Source organism: Mus musculus, chromosome 17 (genome assembly GCF_000001635.26).
Source record: "Mus musculus strain C57BL/6J chromosome 17, GRCm38.p6 C57BL/6J".
NCBI classification, from domain to species: domain Eukaryota; kingdom Metazoa; phylum Chordata; class Mammalia; order Rodentia; family Muridae; genus Mus; species Mus musculus.
The window spans coordinates 30,901,049-30,917,642 of record NC_000083.6 but is presented as its reverse complement, the minus strand read 5'-3'; the positions used below and the strand labels follow the sequence as shown (position 1 = coordinate 30,917,642).

Below are 16,594 nucleotides of genomic sequence, written 5' to 3'. Positions count from 1 at the left end.
CCCAGGGAGCCCCAGCCTGAGGAGATTTTTTTTAAAGACCTCTAAAAGGAACACAAAGTCTCATGGTACTGTTATAGCTATCATTCTTGGAAATTTTCCCTTCAGATGGGGAAACAAAGCTTGCTCCTTCAAGTAACCTCAGGTTCTATATTCAAGAAGGACACAGCTCTTCAAGACCTGCTTCTCTGAGAGAAGGCAACACCTTCCATCAGCTCTCAGAGAAGAGCAGCGTGAAGGGAAACCCACAGGGGCCTGACACCCTTTCTACAGAGCTGGGGGTGGGCTGTCACCTGTGGTCTTCACACTCACTCAGGTTCTGAGGAGTCCCAATCATGCCCGGCTGTGGTAAAAAGTATTTAAAAAATCCCAGCATGGGGTTCCTTCCCTCCTTAATGGTTTATATACCCAGATGATAGACATGCACACAGCCTTTATATTTATTATGCCTTAATCCGCACAATAGCTGGGTGGCTGCCTACCCTCCATGCTGTTAGAATCTACCTCCTCTCCACAATCCATGTTATTATTCACTGCTTCATCTGGGCTGCTCTTAGCTCCAATTAGGCAGCCCTCTGAGCCACGTTCTCTTGGCCTCTAGCTCATGGTGTCACTCCTTTCTCCTCTCCTGAACATCCTCTCTATCATATGGTGGCTTTTCCTCTCCCCTTCTCATGGTGGCCTCAAACCTGGGAAACCTAACCCCGACCTATGTCTCTTCTCCCCAGCTATTAGCCGCTGACGTCATTATTTACCAATCAGAATTAGCTGGGGGCACTGTCCCTCAGTGTCTTACGTACAGACTCTCTAGTCTTTGGGGCAAACAGTTTTGGGGGACCCAAATTAACATTAGAATACAAATGACATTAGGCCAACCCACTACGTCCTACTGTGGACCTTTCTAGGGAGATGATGAAGAGGAGCGATTTTTTTTGCCCCAGACTCCATGTAAGAGCAGCAGACAGCAGAGTGCTCACTGTGCCTAGGAAAGGCCTCAATCATTGCCTCCCTACAGGAGAACGTAAGTCTATCAGCAACGCCAAGGAACAGGGGTGGAAGTCAGCAACCAAGCAGTTGAAGGAGGGGTATTAGCACAGGAGAGTGAGGAGGACTGCCAAAGTCAACGGCTGACTGTAGAAGATCCCAGCAGTTGGGAGGCAGAGGCAGGCAGATTTCTGAGTTCGAGGCCAGCCTGGTCTACAAAGTGAATTCCAGGACAGCCAGGGCTACACAGAGAAACCCTGTCTTGAAAAACAAACAAACAAAAGACAAATGACTTGAATTGGCAAGATAGATCAGTAGGTAGAGATGCCTGCTACCAAGCCTGCTGCCCCAAGTTCGATCTCTGGGACTCACATGAGAGGAGGAAGGAACCAACTTCTACGAGCTGTCCTCTGACCTCCACACGGATGCTGTCACAGTGCCTCCCCTAAATGAGCAAATAAATGTAATACAAATATTTTAAAGGGCAAAAGACTTGAAGGACCAGCTGTGGGCTGTGTGTGGCAGGTACTGTGGAAAGGAATGGGGAGAATACAGAAGTCACTCAGAGCCCTTGGTGGCCATGGCTGGTGAGTGTTAAGGTGAAGATATTGTCAGTAAGAAAAGGCTGATTAATTCACATATACATATATACACACATATACACACATACACAATGCATATATACACATATATACACATAAACAAACATATATATGTATATATACACGTGTGCATATACACATATACATCACATATAATATATGCAGCATATACATTATATATACATATATGTCCTATATACATCATATATACCTATATGCATATATACATATGCATATACGCATATATACATAATACATATGGCAGAGTAGCAGATGTACCCTGTGGGAGGCACACCCAAGGGACCCCTGCCTCCAGGGGTAGACTTTCAGTGAAGAAACCCAATTTCCCAATTTCTGAGACCATTGTTATGTGTCAAGGAGACTTCCTGTGGGTCCTGTAACAACCCTCTTCCAGTGCAATCATGTGCTTGTCAATCAGGCCTTATTCTCAACACCAACCCTGCCACCCAGCACCCAGTCTGCCCAGTCTTCACACCTCTCTTCTTTCTCTCTTCCCTTCATGAATACTCCCTGAAGCAGGGTTCCCTCTTGAGGAGGGGGAATTTATTGAAATAAATAAGCTTTGTAGTGTTACCAGTGTAAGAAGAACCTCGCACGTGTGTGTGTCTGTATGTCTGTGTGTGTGTGTCTCTCTGTGTGTATATGCATGTGTTATATGTGTATCTGTGCGTTTGTGTGTCTGTGTGTATATGTGTGTGTTGTGTGTGTATCTGTGTGTGTGTATGTGTGTGTGTCTGCATTTTGCACATGCATGTGTGTGCAGGGACACATAGGTGTGTACATATGTGCATATGTGCACGGAGGCCAGAGTTGATGGTGGATGCCAGGTGCCTCTCCCACAGCCACCTGACTTTTGGGACAGGATCTCTCACTGAAGATGGAGTTCCCTTGGGCTAACCTAGCTGACCAGCCAGCCCCTCCCCTGTGCAGGCACACCCTACTACACCCAGCCTTTTACGTGCCGGGAATCCAAACTCAGATCCTCTTGATCTTTAAAGCAAGCACTTTATCAACTAAGCCGTCTCCTCGGCCTGGAACCTACGTTTTCAGACTCTGACAAACCCCCGAGGATCTGATAGCACCTCATCCAGCAGCAGGTCGTGACCTGAGCACTGGGGGCATCTCTAAGGAGCTCACAAATGGCTGAGGAAGGAAGGCAGGCACATGCTCTCATTTTAGTGTCTCAGAGGGCCATCCTCAGGTCCCCAAATGCTTCTGGTGCTTGGATAGTTAAAATTCTTTCTGGGAGTCCAGTCTTCTGGTAGATAAGAAGCCTGTCTTTGGCTATAGATACACCCCGATGGTAATGGGAACCTGAGCCAATTTTGTGGGAATGAACAAGTATCAGGGCCTGCTCTGCAGCCTGTCTGAATGGAAGGGTATAGGGAGTAGAGTAGGGAGAGGGAAGCTTGGGAGAAAGGAGAATGGAGAAAACACAGCAGTAGACTCTCCCTAGAGCTGGCACAAACCCCAGCATACAGTAGGCACCATGCACACAGTAGGCACTGTACCTTACATACACAGTGCACACAGTAGGCCCTGTACCCTATATGTACCATGCACACAGTAGGCACTGACCCCTATATGCACTGTGCACACAGTAGTAACTTATACCCTCCATGCACCATGCACACAGTAGGCACTGTGCCCTCCATGCACTGTGCACACAGGAGGCACTGTTCAATTGTAGGCTTCCTCCCTGCATGTATTGTGCTTGCTGAAGGCTATTTACTCACAGAATCAAGTTTTGAAAACCTACTGTACCTTAGACATCATAGCCACCTCACCAGGGTGGCATGGTTAACCCCACTTTACAGATGAAAACACTGAGCCTCTGAGACACCAAGAGGTCTGTTCAGGATCGTGGAGATAGGAAGACACACAGGCAGGATTCTAACTCCCAGCTCTCTGCCTCCAAAAGTCAAAACTTAGCAACTGGGGTTGTACCCAAGAGTCAATCGTGGCTAGGTACCTGGGTTTAGATTTCCACACATGCCATTGTGACCCCCAGACAGCCTGCATAGCTCTGGGATCTCTGCTGAGGGCCAGCTTGGGTGTGTGTGGGGGGTGTGCCTCTCTGGTTTAAAGAGATCACTGTGTCCCAGAGAAGCCCAGACTGCAAGTTCATCTGTCAGTTAGCCCTCATTAACATCAAATATTAAAAGCCACAGCTGGATAACTGGCTAAACCCATGGTTCCCAAATGCCCTTCTTGGCTGGAGGTAGGTGGTCTGGACAAAACCCTGTTTATCAGCACAGCTTTATCTGGTCTATGAGGAGTTGGCCAATCATAGCCAAGGGTTTGGCTTAGTCTAGTCAATACACGGAGACAACCAGGCGGCCGCATGCCAGGAGGCCCAGTGATATTTCATTAAGTCAGACCCTGGTGCTGGAAATAAAACCCCCAATTAAACACTTCGCCTCCCGGAAGCTGCCAGGACGTCTGTAATCAAGCTAACAGCCACCCTTCCACGTGGATGGAGGGCACTCAACGCCGTGAAGAGCTGCTCACGAATCTATTAGCTCCTGCACCCTGGCAACAGAAGTGCCCAGTGAGGGCCATGGGGTGCGGAAGGGGGACCCATTTCACAGATGAAGATGCTGAGGCTCAGTCAGGCCGGCACCTCTCCTGTATGTGACAGGATGGGACAGGGTAGCAACGAAGGGGCCAGCTCTGGGTTGAGGAACAGAAAGGCCTGGGAGCATCAAGAATTAGGAGAAGAGCAGGTTCTGAAGTCCAGACTCAAGTGCAAATCTTGGTTGCACTCTTAATCAGCTGTTGCACTGTGGGGGTATTCCGCCACTTCTCTGCTTCTCAGCTTCCCTCGTCTATAAAATGGGAACTATTCCCAGAAGAATGGGCAGGACTGCCTGGTGTGCAGTCACACAGAGGCCTTGCTCCCCCCACCCCCCCCACCCCCCGCTTTACAAGGCCTAACTTGGGTCTCGGACTCCCCTTGGTAACCCTGGCCTACTTTAAAAGCTCCCATGCTCGACATTACCCAGGGGAGCCTGCGCTGGCCTATCAGAGTTTCTAAGAATCGTGAGTGATAAGCCACTTAGCATTTTATGACCCTCATATAATTAGAGTTAAGCTAACAAACAGGTAGGAACCTGGAGAGGGCCACTAACGAGGTTGGGCTGGCATGGAAGGAGTGGGTCCCTGCGGGAGGGTAAATGGAGCTGCCAAGGGCCTGAGACAGCCAACAGGCTAGCAGGCCGCAGAGACCTCATCTTTCTGTCATCTTTGTGTGGACTAGACGCTTCCACTTCCTATTCACCTGCTTCTGCTCTTTCTACACCATCTGGGATCCCAAGTCCACAATAACATTCCAGACTGCAAGGCCTGGAATGGTTTTCTTGGGACCCTGCCCACGCACCCCTGAGGCCTGAGGTCTTGACAGCATGTTCAAAGTGCTCCCTGAGCATTCTCCCTCCTCCTCCTCCCCATGCCTATGACTGTCCTTTCTGCCTGGCCCCATTGCCACCTGCCCTGATGGCACACCTCAGGAAAAAAAGATATCTCTGACTTTCCCAACCTATTTCCACTAGGACCCTAAAGTTGACCTTTCCAGCTCCATACAGCTCCCTGGCATATGTCACACAAGTGTGTCCCCAGGTCCTGATAAGGACTTAGCTGGGCTATGGTCATTGGTTTGAACGTAGTTCTTTCTGAGGCCACCCATTTCTCTGCTTTGCTCTCTACCCCAGAAGGCTGACTCCTTTAGACTTGCATCACACAGTCATTACTGGGTTTTGTCTACAGGTGACACCCACTGGCAGAAGACCCTAGGATGATGGAGAAAGAACATGCCCACAGCTCTCTCACCCCTACCTGCTGGAGTCTGGGGGCTCAGGCCGTGGCTTTGCCTCTCTGTGGGCACCCTGGTGGTAACTCCAGCTAACTTGAGGACCTCTGTCCCCTAGCCTACTCCTTTCTCCTCAGGCCTTTGGAGGTGCTGAGCTCCACTAAACTCCCCTCCTATTCCTCACTGGGCATGTTTCCTAGAGAACCCGCCAGAGACAAGGCCCCCCTGTCCCCAGCTCCTGCTGTGAGGCATCTCTGCTAGCTGCTCCCTGAGGCAGGCTAAGAATGCTCCAGAGACACCCCCCTTGCTCATTCCCCACAGTCCTAGGCGGGACCAGGGAGCCCCTCTGGTACAATGACAGATAGCGCTGTGTGAATCTAGTGGGCGTCTCTCTGGGGGTCCCCAACTCAAGAGGGTAGGCAGAGCCGGTGATCTGGGTGTCGAAAAACGGGTGGGAAGGAGTAAATTAGCCTGGTGAGACGGGAGGGAGGGTGGCTGGCAGGGGGCCTGTGCGGAGGCCGTTATCTTCATGGAGAAAGCAATAAAACCGTGTTCGCTCATAAACGGGCACCACCAGGACCTATTTCCTGCTCAAATAAAATTAAAGGTGATGGATGGAGTCGCAAGCGCAGGCAGAGCTGGGGGCGCTTAGCGCTGAGTGATAGGCTCTGTCCCGCGCCTGGCTCCCGGGGGTCTAGAGGCTCAGCCGGGATACCCAAGCAGAGGTCCCAACCTTGGAGGCAGGGATCGTGTACGCCATGTAGGAAGGTGCCAAGCATGTAGGGAAAGTGGGAAAAAATGAATGGAGGCTTGTGTCCCCCGCACTCCACCCCCCCCCCCCATCTCAAATCATCTCCTATCCACATCACTTGGCTCCACTCCAGCTCCCGAGTGAGCCTACGAACCAAAACACAGAGACCTCTAGGAACCATTCCAGACCACACAGCCTCTTGCATCATCAATAAGCAGAGGCACAGGATAGCTTGGCTTAGAGGGAATGGGCAGGATCCCATCGCCCTCACTAATGTGTCCTGACAATGACGGTCATGCAGACCACTCACCTGTCTCCAGACCCAATGCCAAACGTGACGGCACTCCCCTGCTCCCCGGCAAGCCTGGCTCAGCAGTTCAACAAGGAGATGCAGATCCTTGCCCAACCTCCTGGACTGATGCCCAGGTCTGCCAAACCAAGCTAGCTGTGTGTCAGGGAAAAGCCACGTTGTAACTCTGTCCTTCAGCTTCCTCGCCAAGAGGGAAAATGGGAGGAATCGTCTCAGAGAGCTGTGGGCAGGATCCAATGAGTGTCTCGCCTGTCCACAGGCAAAAGGCACTAAGGAATTCTGAGTGAAGGGCCACTGAGCCACTGAGCCACTGGCAGTCTGCCTCTTTTACACTCTGGTTTGTCCTGAGGAACACAGGAGAGATGGGAGGAGCCTCACTAGAAGATCCGCCTGGGTTTCATGCTGAAGTTCATGTCCGGCCCACCAGGCCAACTCCTCCAAGAAGACCCCTGGCTTTTCCCAAGCCTGACGTCATCCCTATGCTTGCTCACAGGCTGGTTGAGGATAATGGCTAAGCAAAGTGCCCAGGGTTCCACCAGTCTCCAGCTCATTTGGAGCAAGAGACTTAAATCTCTTGGGGCTCCGGTTTCCTCACACGAACAGGTCCATGTCCAAGGCAGCTGTCAGGACAGGACTGGACACAGATAGTGGGTAACTAACTATCATTACCCTCTCAAGTATCTTCTCTCAGTTGGGCAGGTGGCTGGGTCTGTAACGTGCTTGCCATGGAAGCTTGAGGATCTCGGTTTAGTGCCTCAGCATCCATGTAGGAAGGAGGGTAAAATAGCATATGCCTGCGATCTCAGTGCTGAGGACGCTGAGACTCGTGGATCCCTGGGGTTCACTAATAAGGCAGCCTCGTCAAAGGTGGACAGTCTGTGAGGACAGCCCAAAATTGTCCCTATGGTCTCTACATGGTGGCCCCCACACATGTAATAAACATGTACCTGCACACATATGAACACACACATGTGCACATGTGTACACATACAGAGACGTACTTCACACACATACATACACACACAAAGTGTCTTTTCTCCCCTCATGGACACTGGGACTCCTTCCAGCAAGAATGCTTGACCCAGTTGTCCCCCATGGAGCCTCAGCATGTGATTGGAATGGAGCAGTAGACGTGGAAGTTACCACTGCACTCATGGGCACCCTGGTCCTCCGGGGGTTTCTGGAGGGCAGGACTCTCTCACCCACCCAGTCATAGCTTTCCCTGTGTAGAGTCTCCCCTCAGGCAGAAGTAGGCTGGACAAGGTCGGAGGGGCCAGCCCACCATTCCCTTGAGCACTGCTCCCTGTAAACCTTTAAAAGTATCAGGAAGTGACAAGCCAGCACCTCTTGGTAATGCACACATGCACGTGTGCGCACACACACACACACCACACAGGTACACACATGCACACACACACACCAGACACTCTCACACACACATATAACAGACACATACACAAACAGCGGGCACACATACACCAGACACACATACACCAGACACACAGGCATGCAAACCAGAAAATGACACCTCATAGGTACCTTCCTGCGCACCTATGATCTGTTCCTCCCTCCTGGCTCCTTTGCTGACTACCAGGTCAGAGGGGTCTCGTTGCTGTCTTAAGGCACATCCACCCCTGCCTGCGCAAATACCAGACTCAGGACACCTCAGAAAGTTCCGACCCCTGTCATTGCTGACTATCCAACCACCACCCAGAGCAGGTGCTCTACCCTCCAGGAGGCCTGAGGACATTTTCAGGTGCGGGAACTGGGTCCCAAAGGAAGGAAGGCTATGTCCCATCCTGCCCCAGCATCCTGGGATCAGGCAGGGGACCACTCACCACTACTGGCCCAGGGCAGGTACCAGGGGCAGCTGACATTCACGAAGGAACCTGGGGGCCCATCCGGCCAGCAGGCATAGTCATCAAAGGTCCGGTTGCAGAAGAGGCCTGTGGAAACAGTAGAGCCACCTCTGAGTCCCAGGCTGCTGTCATCCATCCTTCCCAACCTCCTGGACCACAGGAAGCTACACTCCCCCCCAGCCCCTGCTAAGTGCTCTCTGGACTCTAAGCACTCTCCCCAGGGCAGGGACCGAGGAAGGATCCCATTACTCATCAGGGGCCGGACCTTAGCGATTTCCTTAACAATTCTATGCCTTCTGTGGAATGGAGGCATCCCCTGGTCCATGGAACTTTGTTATAACAGATGTTATATAGAAGAAGGAATATAGCTAGGGCTCAACAGATGGCTCCTATAAGGCATTTTTTTGAACCATTCTTCACAGATGGGAGGAAAATGGTGGCTTGAGAGGCCGAGGAGACCTTCCCCTGGTTTCTGTTATGATCAGAGACAGTATTTGAACCCAAGCCCAACCGGCTCCAATGCTGTGTTCTTTAAACCACCTTACATACTCCCCCCAAGATTTACTCCCGTTGGCTCGGTCGATAGGATGCCTGTCTCACGTGCATAAGGCCCTGGGTTCAGCCTTCAGCACTGCTTGAGCCAAGAGTGGTGATACATAGGCACCGAATACCAACGTTTGGGAGGTAGAGGCAAGGGGATTGGAAGTTCAGATTCATTCATGGCTACATAGTGAGTTGGGAACTAGCCTGGGCTACATGAGCTCATGTCTCAAAAAAAAAAAAAAAAGCTTGATTATAAATGTGTCAGTCTATACACAGCTAAGGAGGGGCTGAGGAAAACATGGAATGGAAAGTGGGGTCCTGCTCTGGGGGTAAAGACAGCAATGAAACAGCACCCACAAAGCTGCCTGAGAGAAAACAGATGGGAAGGGGACAGGAGGGACTTCAGTGAAGACACAGTGTAGTCACTGGGATAGAGGTCCAGGCAGATGCCGTTCCAGAGAGAAAAACGACACCAGCTATGGACTGGGGATCGTCAAAGCCTCTATGGAGGTGTTCGGGAGTACAGGCGTGAGGCCTCATCTGGACGCACCTGTGGCCAGGAGTGGCGCTTCCGTGAGGAAACGCTGGCACTGCCGCCGGTATTCTCTCCATTTCTGCACCGTCTCTGAGAGGGACACCGTGGTACCCTACAAGGGAAAGCAGAAATAAAAGCAGAAGCCCCGTGGCTCCAGCAGCCCCTCTGGTCCCACTGGACTCCCACCCTCTTGGTTTCTTAACCTCCAGTGGACCAAAGCCCACCAGGAACCTCTGAAAGGGGAGAGAGCCGGTGACTGCCACTTTGGGGATCCAGGCCTTCTGGGGTGTTTATCCTGCACAAGGCTGCCATCTAGTAAGTACCCAGAGAGTGTCTAACAGATTAAGGCTTAAGGAGGTGGGGTGAAGGAGAGCAGAGAGGGAGAGTGTGTGACTCATTCATGGTCCCAGCTGCCCTTCATCTACCCTCAACAAGGAGAGACTTCCTGAGGGACAGCTGCATCACAGCCTGGGACTCCTCCCCTCCGGATGTCTGGCCGCACTGCCAGCCTGGAGATAGCTTGCCTCCAACCACTCTAGGAGAGTCAAGAGAAGACTCCATCAAAGGCACATGGCATCTCGGGCAGCAGAGCTAAGGCCAGCATACAGTCGCCTTAGCTCAGTGGCTAACCTGCAGCATCAGAGGTTGCAGGATGTGGTCTCACAGAGGGCTCATAGAAAGAGCCAGAATTATCACCCACTCTCCTGCTAGACTTGATCGATCGCTGCCCTCGAAAGGCCACCATCCCACCGCACAGTGTCTCTTCTGACACAACACAGATCTGAGATGCAGCCTGGCTTCTACGTCCCAGGAGGATACGGAATAGTAAGGACAGGGTGAAGACGGAAAAGTTCCAGAACTCTGAAGTTGTTTGTGCCTGCCCTGGGAGGTGGCCTCCTCCCCGTGATGGAGGGATGGGAGCCTAACGAAGTTTAACATTACTGGCTTTGGAGTATATGGCTGTAACAGATGCACTCCACTGAGCACCAACCCCTTGCTTATTTCTGAGTGCTCCCTTTAGCTAGCCTTGAGCTGCGGTGCTTTTTCATTTGCTTCAAAAACATCCTTCAAGATTATAAATATGACCTGTTTAGGAGTGATAGCTGTCCAAATGATCAGAGAGCCCCCTGTATCGAAGTTGGGACTTAGGCGAAATTAAATGCACCTGCAAATCGTGTATGTGCATGTGTGCTCACAGGGGAGAGCATGTGTTGCCACAGTGTGCAGCATGTACATGGAGGTCAGAGGGCAGCCTGTAGGAGTTGGCGCTTTCCTTCCAACCATGTGGGGCTCTGGAGACGGTACTCATTCTCAGACTTGGCAGCGAGCACCCAACAAGTCGTCTCTTCAGCCTAGACGTTCACCTTTTGAAGCTACAAGTTACACACAGGTGCTGAAATCAAACAGCTGATTTTCAGATGCCAGAGCCCCGGAGTCTTAGTCCTATCCCTCACCCCACCCTTCCCCACCCCTCCCCACTTACATACAGCAGATCTGATTTCTGGGTGAGCCTGCCCTGGTTTGAGATGTCCTATGACATCACCAGAGAACAACACACAGTGACCTGGGCTTGTTCCTGGTGACATGGAAAGTTCCAGAAGTGGGGTTGGGGTGGGGAAGGTGGGTCAAGCTTGCTCTGAATGCCACCAACATCTCTGGAGATGAGTGTCCTTCCGAGAGCAAAGGTCAGCAGTATTCACTCGGAGAATAAAGAAAAGGAAACCAGAGGTGGCAACAGCAACGGTGGATTGTTCTTGGAGCCACTGCTGTGAGGTGGCGCACTCATCGGACTGAGCCATGGTGGACTGGTACCACCTCCCTCACTTCCTTCTCACTTTCTTCTTATATCCCTTCTTTAGTCTCAGTGCCCTGAAGGCAGTGGAGCAGGTGAGGGCAGGCAGGGATAAGGGGAGGAACCCCCACCATGTCTGTTCTTAGTAGGACAAATGGCAGAAAGCAAGGTCACTGCTGGGAACTGGAGCAGCAGGTGTCTACCCAGGGAGTGAGGAAGAGGCCCAAGAACCCAATGAAGAAGAGGGAATGGGGGCTGGAGACAGGACCTGGATGGCCCAGCTACCATGAGAGCATCAAAGACGCTTTGACTCGAAGAGCAGAGTGAAGATAGGAAACTTAACTCTAGCTTGAGGCTCTGTTAAGACAAGACCCTAAAGCCACAGCTTGCCAAGTTTCCATGGTGGTGAGTAGAGGAGAAATCCAGAGATGGGTAGAGACTGTGCTGAGTCTTCAGGCTGAATGGAGTTGGGGCCAAGAGCCTTGCAGGACAGATGTCGTAAGAAGACAGTGGGTGTATGAGCTCAGGGAGTGGTCGGGCCAGGTCTCAGTGTTGACCTGAGGGGTCACTGAGGGGGAAAGGAGGTATGGGAAAGGGAAATGGAGGCTGGCCTAGCAAGGAAGGTGGTCCTTTCAAAAGGAAGGCACAGTAAGGACAATAGTGTCACGGCGAGCAGGCTGGGGAGGTGGCTCAGTCCAGAAAGTGGGCCCTGCAAACCCTTGAAGGCCTAAGTTCCACACCGGGAACCCAGATAAAAAGCTGGGCACGGTGGCACATACTTTTAGTCCCTGTGCTAGGAAGTTGAGGGGACATGAGGACCCCTGAGGCTCCAGAGATCTTGAAAAAGGAAAAGGAGGGTCAAGGCAAGCGAGGACGATGCCCAGGTGGAGGGGACAGTAAGGAGGAGGCGTCCTAAGAGAATAAGATCAAGGAGTTCACAGCCAGCGATGATGCGCCCCGTAAGCTCTATCCACAACCTGCACCATGGCGTAGGGCATCCTCCACTGGCTCAGCCTGAGCGCGAACGCACGCCAGAGCTTTTCCTTTTCTGGCAATCTGTTGGGTTGAGGGGTAGGAGAAAAGAGAGCCCAGTCTCACCTGATTATAAGAGGAGGAAGGAGGGTGGCTGGCGGGCTTTCAGCAGGAGCAGACAGGGCTCTAGAGCCTCCCAGCTAGGCACAGCCCTGTAGATTCCCTTCCTCCTGGCAACCAGACTTTTTCTCCTGGTCCCCTCTCAGAGCCTGGGTCACGTTTCCCATTGCTCAGCTCTAGATTTTTTTTTTGTCTACATTTTGTTTTCTTAAGGTCATTCCTAAGATAGCTGACCCAGACGGACGGGGCAAGGCAAGGTACAGGCAACTCTTCCAGACTCAAGGAACCTCTCACAGACACACTGTCACAGGCTATATCCCTCACCCCCTCAGGGATGTTCCTAGCACTGAGACCCTGACATGGGGTCTCCTGACCCCACATCAACACACACAGACAGCCAGGTGCACAGGCACTTGCCGAAACATTCTCTCTCTCTCTCTCTCTCTCTCTCTCTCTCTCTCACACACACACACACACACACACACACACACACACACACACACACACATGACCCATACAATCACACATATAAACACTGCCACAAGCACTGTACTTTTCCCCTACAAGGTTACATACCAGGAGATTCCCATTCACCCACCGGGCTGTTATATACAATCCCATACCTTCCCAAAAGCACAGTATAACAGGTAGGATATCAAGGCACACACACACACATGCAAGTACACACAAGCGCACGAACTGTTGGACGTGTGATTATATGCTAATACATTGCTGCATACATGGTGACACCGATCCACTGTGACACAAAGGGTCCCAAACAAACACAAAAAGAAATGGAGCCTCTTATATCTTGGACACCTATCTCCAATCTATCTCATATGCATCTCTGTGTAACACACACACACACACACACAACACACACACACACACACACACACACACACACACACACACACACACAAGAATTTGCCGAGGACAGGTGCACCAGACACTAGAAGACAGGATGTGGTTTCTTGGCTGCTCCTGGACAGCCCTATGCTGGGTCTGTGTCTGGAAGGAAGCCCAGCTAGGGACAAAGTCTACCCAGACCAAGCCGAAGCCTCAGCCCCCACTGCCCTTTGTTGGAGTACAGAGGCCAGGGGCTTGCAACAATCCTGCACCAGGCTGTACTCTGCAGCCTGGGGACACACCAGGTTCCAAAGGACATTTCTCCCAGAGGCCTCAAGCTGCCATTTCAGAAATGGGTCCCCTTAGGGACCCTCCATCCCTCCATGTCAGACCCTATGATCCCTGTTTTACTGATAGAGAAACTGGGTTTAGGATCATCGAGGGTCCTGCTAAAGAGTTCCAGCAAAGATCAGACCTGACCTCAGAACCCAGTTCCACCCGGTTGGAACGTCAAGTGTCAAATGCTTGCTTAGCTTCTCAGTAGCCCAGCTCCCTCATAGAGGGTCTATGGGTAGAAGGGAACAGGGTGAGAGGAGTGGTCCTTCCCAGAAAGCACACTGGAACAGCCTAGGTCACGTTTGGCACAAGTTAGCTCAACCATCCCTTAATTTGCAGGGAAGCAACTTCTGCCCTCACCAGACCTGCTCCCTTGGCCTTCATGCCCACCGGGCAGGAGGAAGGCATGGGCCAAGAGCTGGGGTCCCACTCTCTTTGCTCCCCCATCCCTAAGCTGCTGTACCCTACCACCTAGGGAACCCTGTTTCTGAGTACTCACCCTACCACGAATGACAGGAAGGTGATCTCACAGACAGAAAGTAAAATACAAAATTTATTCTTGAGTCTTTCCAGGGTCCATGCGGTTGTGCTGTAATTATTGCAATCTAACGTTAAAGCTGCCTGTCACACACACACACACACACACACACACACACACACACACACACACCTCTGCAGGCGGCTACCGGAGACATTAGTACTCGCCATAACAAGGGCACCCCATCAAAGCTCCAGTGTGTCTCTTCAGCACCTGCATTTCTGCTCTTATGAACCAGGGCTGGAGTAAGGGTCAAGATGCTTGACATTAGAGGAGGGAGTCTTGCAGGGAGAAGAAAGGAAGGCCTCAAGCTTGGCTCTGTCCCCTCACTCTCAACCTAATCTGCAAATGTGACCCACAGCAGCCTAGGACCAGAAGGCTCAAATCCCCACCATCCTGCCTCACAAGAAGGAACTGAGCAGCGAATCTGCGGTTGTGGCTGGAAAGATCCCAATGTCACCAGGAAAGCCATGGCCTGCAGGGGAACAGAGAGGCAGTGCCAGAGACTGGGAAGGTATCTCTTGGGGACAGTTGGCCCTGGAGAACAGGGAGAGGATTAATCTGGGAAAGGGTTTGGGAGCTGAGACAGTGCACTTCCTGGGGAGGCACCTCTGTCCACAACTCGGTTCTCAGCCAGGGCTGAGGTCTGTGCCCTCCTATGTCAGACCAAGCTCAAACGGATGCAGGCCCACTCCCCAACGGTTAAGCCCTTTAGCTCTGGAGGTGGACACAAGACATGATGTGTAAAGTACTCCCTTCTATAGGAACACTGCCCAGCCTTGGGCCTCTTCTATGCAAGGGTATCCTGGCACATTTGAACAACCGCCCTCCATACAAGCAGCTGGCCATCATGGCCAGGGCAGGAGCCTGGGGCAGGATTCACAGGCAGGTCAGAGAGAGTCAGAGAAGAGCCCACAAGAGTCCAGCTGCGACCTAGTCTTTGGCGACACCAAGGAGGTTGGATGTTCCGGTGACCCTCGGTATTCTTTCTGGTGGGTTATTAATCCAAGGGGGTCTAGGATGGGTATTAGCCGAGTGTATGAGAGGGCCTGGCTGATCCAGAAGAAACAGGGAACCTGCTGCATGTTTGCTGCAGAGGCTGGGGTGGAGGTGGCAAGTCAGTGCCACCTGGGAGGTCATCAGGAAGGACAACAGGCTGCAGGGTCCCTGGGGCTATGAGTCAAAGACTGTGATGAGGTGATGGGAGGAAGCTGCATTTCTACAACCAGGCCCCTTCGGTCCTCTAGAGCTTCCTGGGTACCCCATACACAAGGAAGCCCAGGAGGAGTGCAGGGGAAGGCACCGCAGGGGTTCTGAGTACAGAGGGAAGGCAGAGTGCCAGTGGGTTTGGAAAAGGAGTTGGGAAAGTAATAAGGGACAAAGACGGGTCGCAGAAGTCAGAGCAGGGCAACCCTGGGGCAGCTGGTGCCCTGACAGAGCAGCTGGAGCCGAGAAGTGAGGCAGCTCTTCAGGATGAGGGTAGTCACCTCATGTCCAATCCCCACCTGGACTCCTCAACTCCTCTGTCTCTTCCTCGCCTGAGCCTTGCACTTCCCCTGTCTGGGGTCCCGGAGTTTCTGCTCAAGTCCAGGAGCCCCTCCGCTAGCTCTTGTGCCCGCAGAACACCGCAGCGTCCCCCTCCCATTTGTCACCGGGGTTCCCAGGGCTCACCTGAGGGCGGGGGCCGGCCCTGCCCACCGCCCCGAGCAGCAGGAGCGCCAGGCGCAGGAGGCTTGGGGTGCTGGCCATGGCTGGGCGCTCAGGACTGGGTCATAGCTGCCACCTGCGGAACCGCGCGCCGCGACTGATCCCTGCCGGGCTGCGGGGGGAGGAGCTGGCGTGGGGCCGCCCCGCCCGTCCGCAGGAGGGATCGGGCGGGGTCCCTGTCCTCTTCCGCCTGGGTTTCAGGAGGCCCGGGGCCAGACCGGCCTCCAGCGTCCCGGGCCAGGAGATGTTCGGCGCTGTGCTCCCCGCGGGCTCCACTCAGGTTTAAGAGCCGCAGGAGCGGAGCTTCTAGCTCTGAGCGCCTGTGGTGCCTGCGCCTGGCCAGCTCGCTGCGACCAGTGGAGCCCGCCTCCCACCCCCGCACCCCGATCTCCTCCTGGCTCCCCCTCAACTAAGGAAAGCCACGCCCCCACCGAGTCAGTGCTTCCAAAAGGAAACTGAGGCCAGGAAAGGTGTAGGATTGGTACAAGGTCATAGTGTTGGTCAGACTTCTGGAAAGTATCCCACAAGCTGCTAGTTACTAGGGAAGAAAGATCGGACTAGTTGGGTGCCACCTACTTCCCCAATCCTCTCCTCATCCCAAGCCCAGCCTTCTGGGCCTGCACAGCAGTCAAGGTGGTAGGGATCAGGACAAGAGATCCCAGAAGAGTCCTTAGGGTCCTTTCTATCTAAAACTTTAGAAATTGCAGGGTGAAGAGGGTTGAGGCTGGATTCTGTTTTTCTAGAACTTTCCAAATGTTCCCTGTCCACCCCTTGCTGTCCCTGGGCCTGCTACAATGTGTGCCCTGACTAGCTTACCCTATGCACTTCAGTCTGTCTTCCTACACCACACCTTTGCCCTTGGCTGCAGTA

General features: G+C 52.7%; 1 protein-coding gene across 1 annotated transcript in view; it reads right to left on the bottom strand.

The window, feature by feature from the left end:
- Positions 1-15,776, bottom strand: part of Glp1r (glucagon-like peptide 1 receptor) — a 34,644-nt gene extending 18,868 nt beyond the window's left edge. Inside the window, exons 1-3 of the mRNA NM_021332.2 lie at positions 15,689-15,776; positions 9,426-9,522; positions 8,312-8,419 (exon numbers count right to left, since the gene is read on the bottom strand). Coding sequence (NP_067307.2) covers positions 8,312-8,419; positions 9,426-9,522; positions 15,689-15,766 — 283 coding nt within the window. The 5' untranslated portion in view covers positions 15,767-15,776. The remainder of the gene's footprint in view (positions 1-8,311; positions 8,420-9,425; positions 9,523-15,688) is intronic.
- Positions 15,777-16,594: the final 818 nt, after the last annotated feature.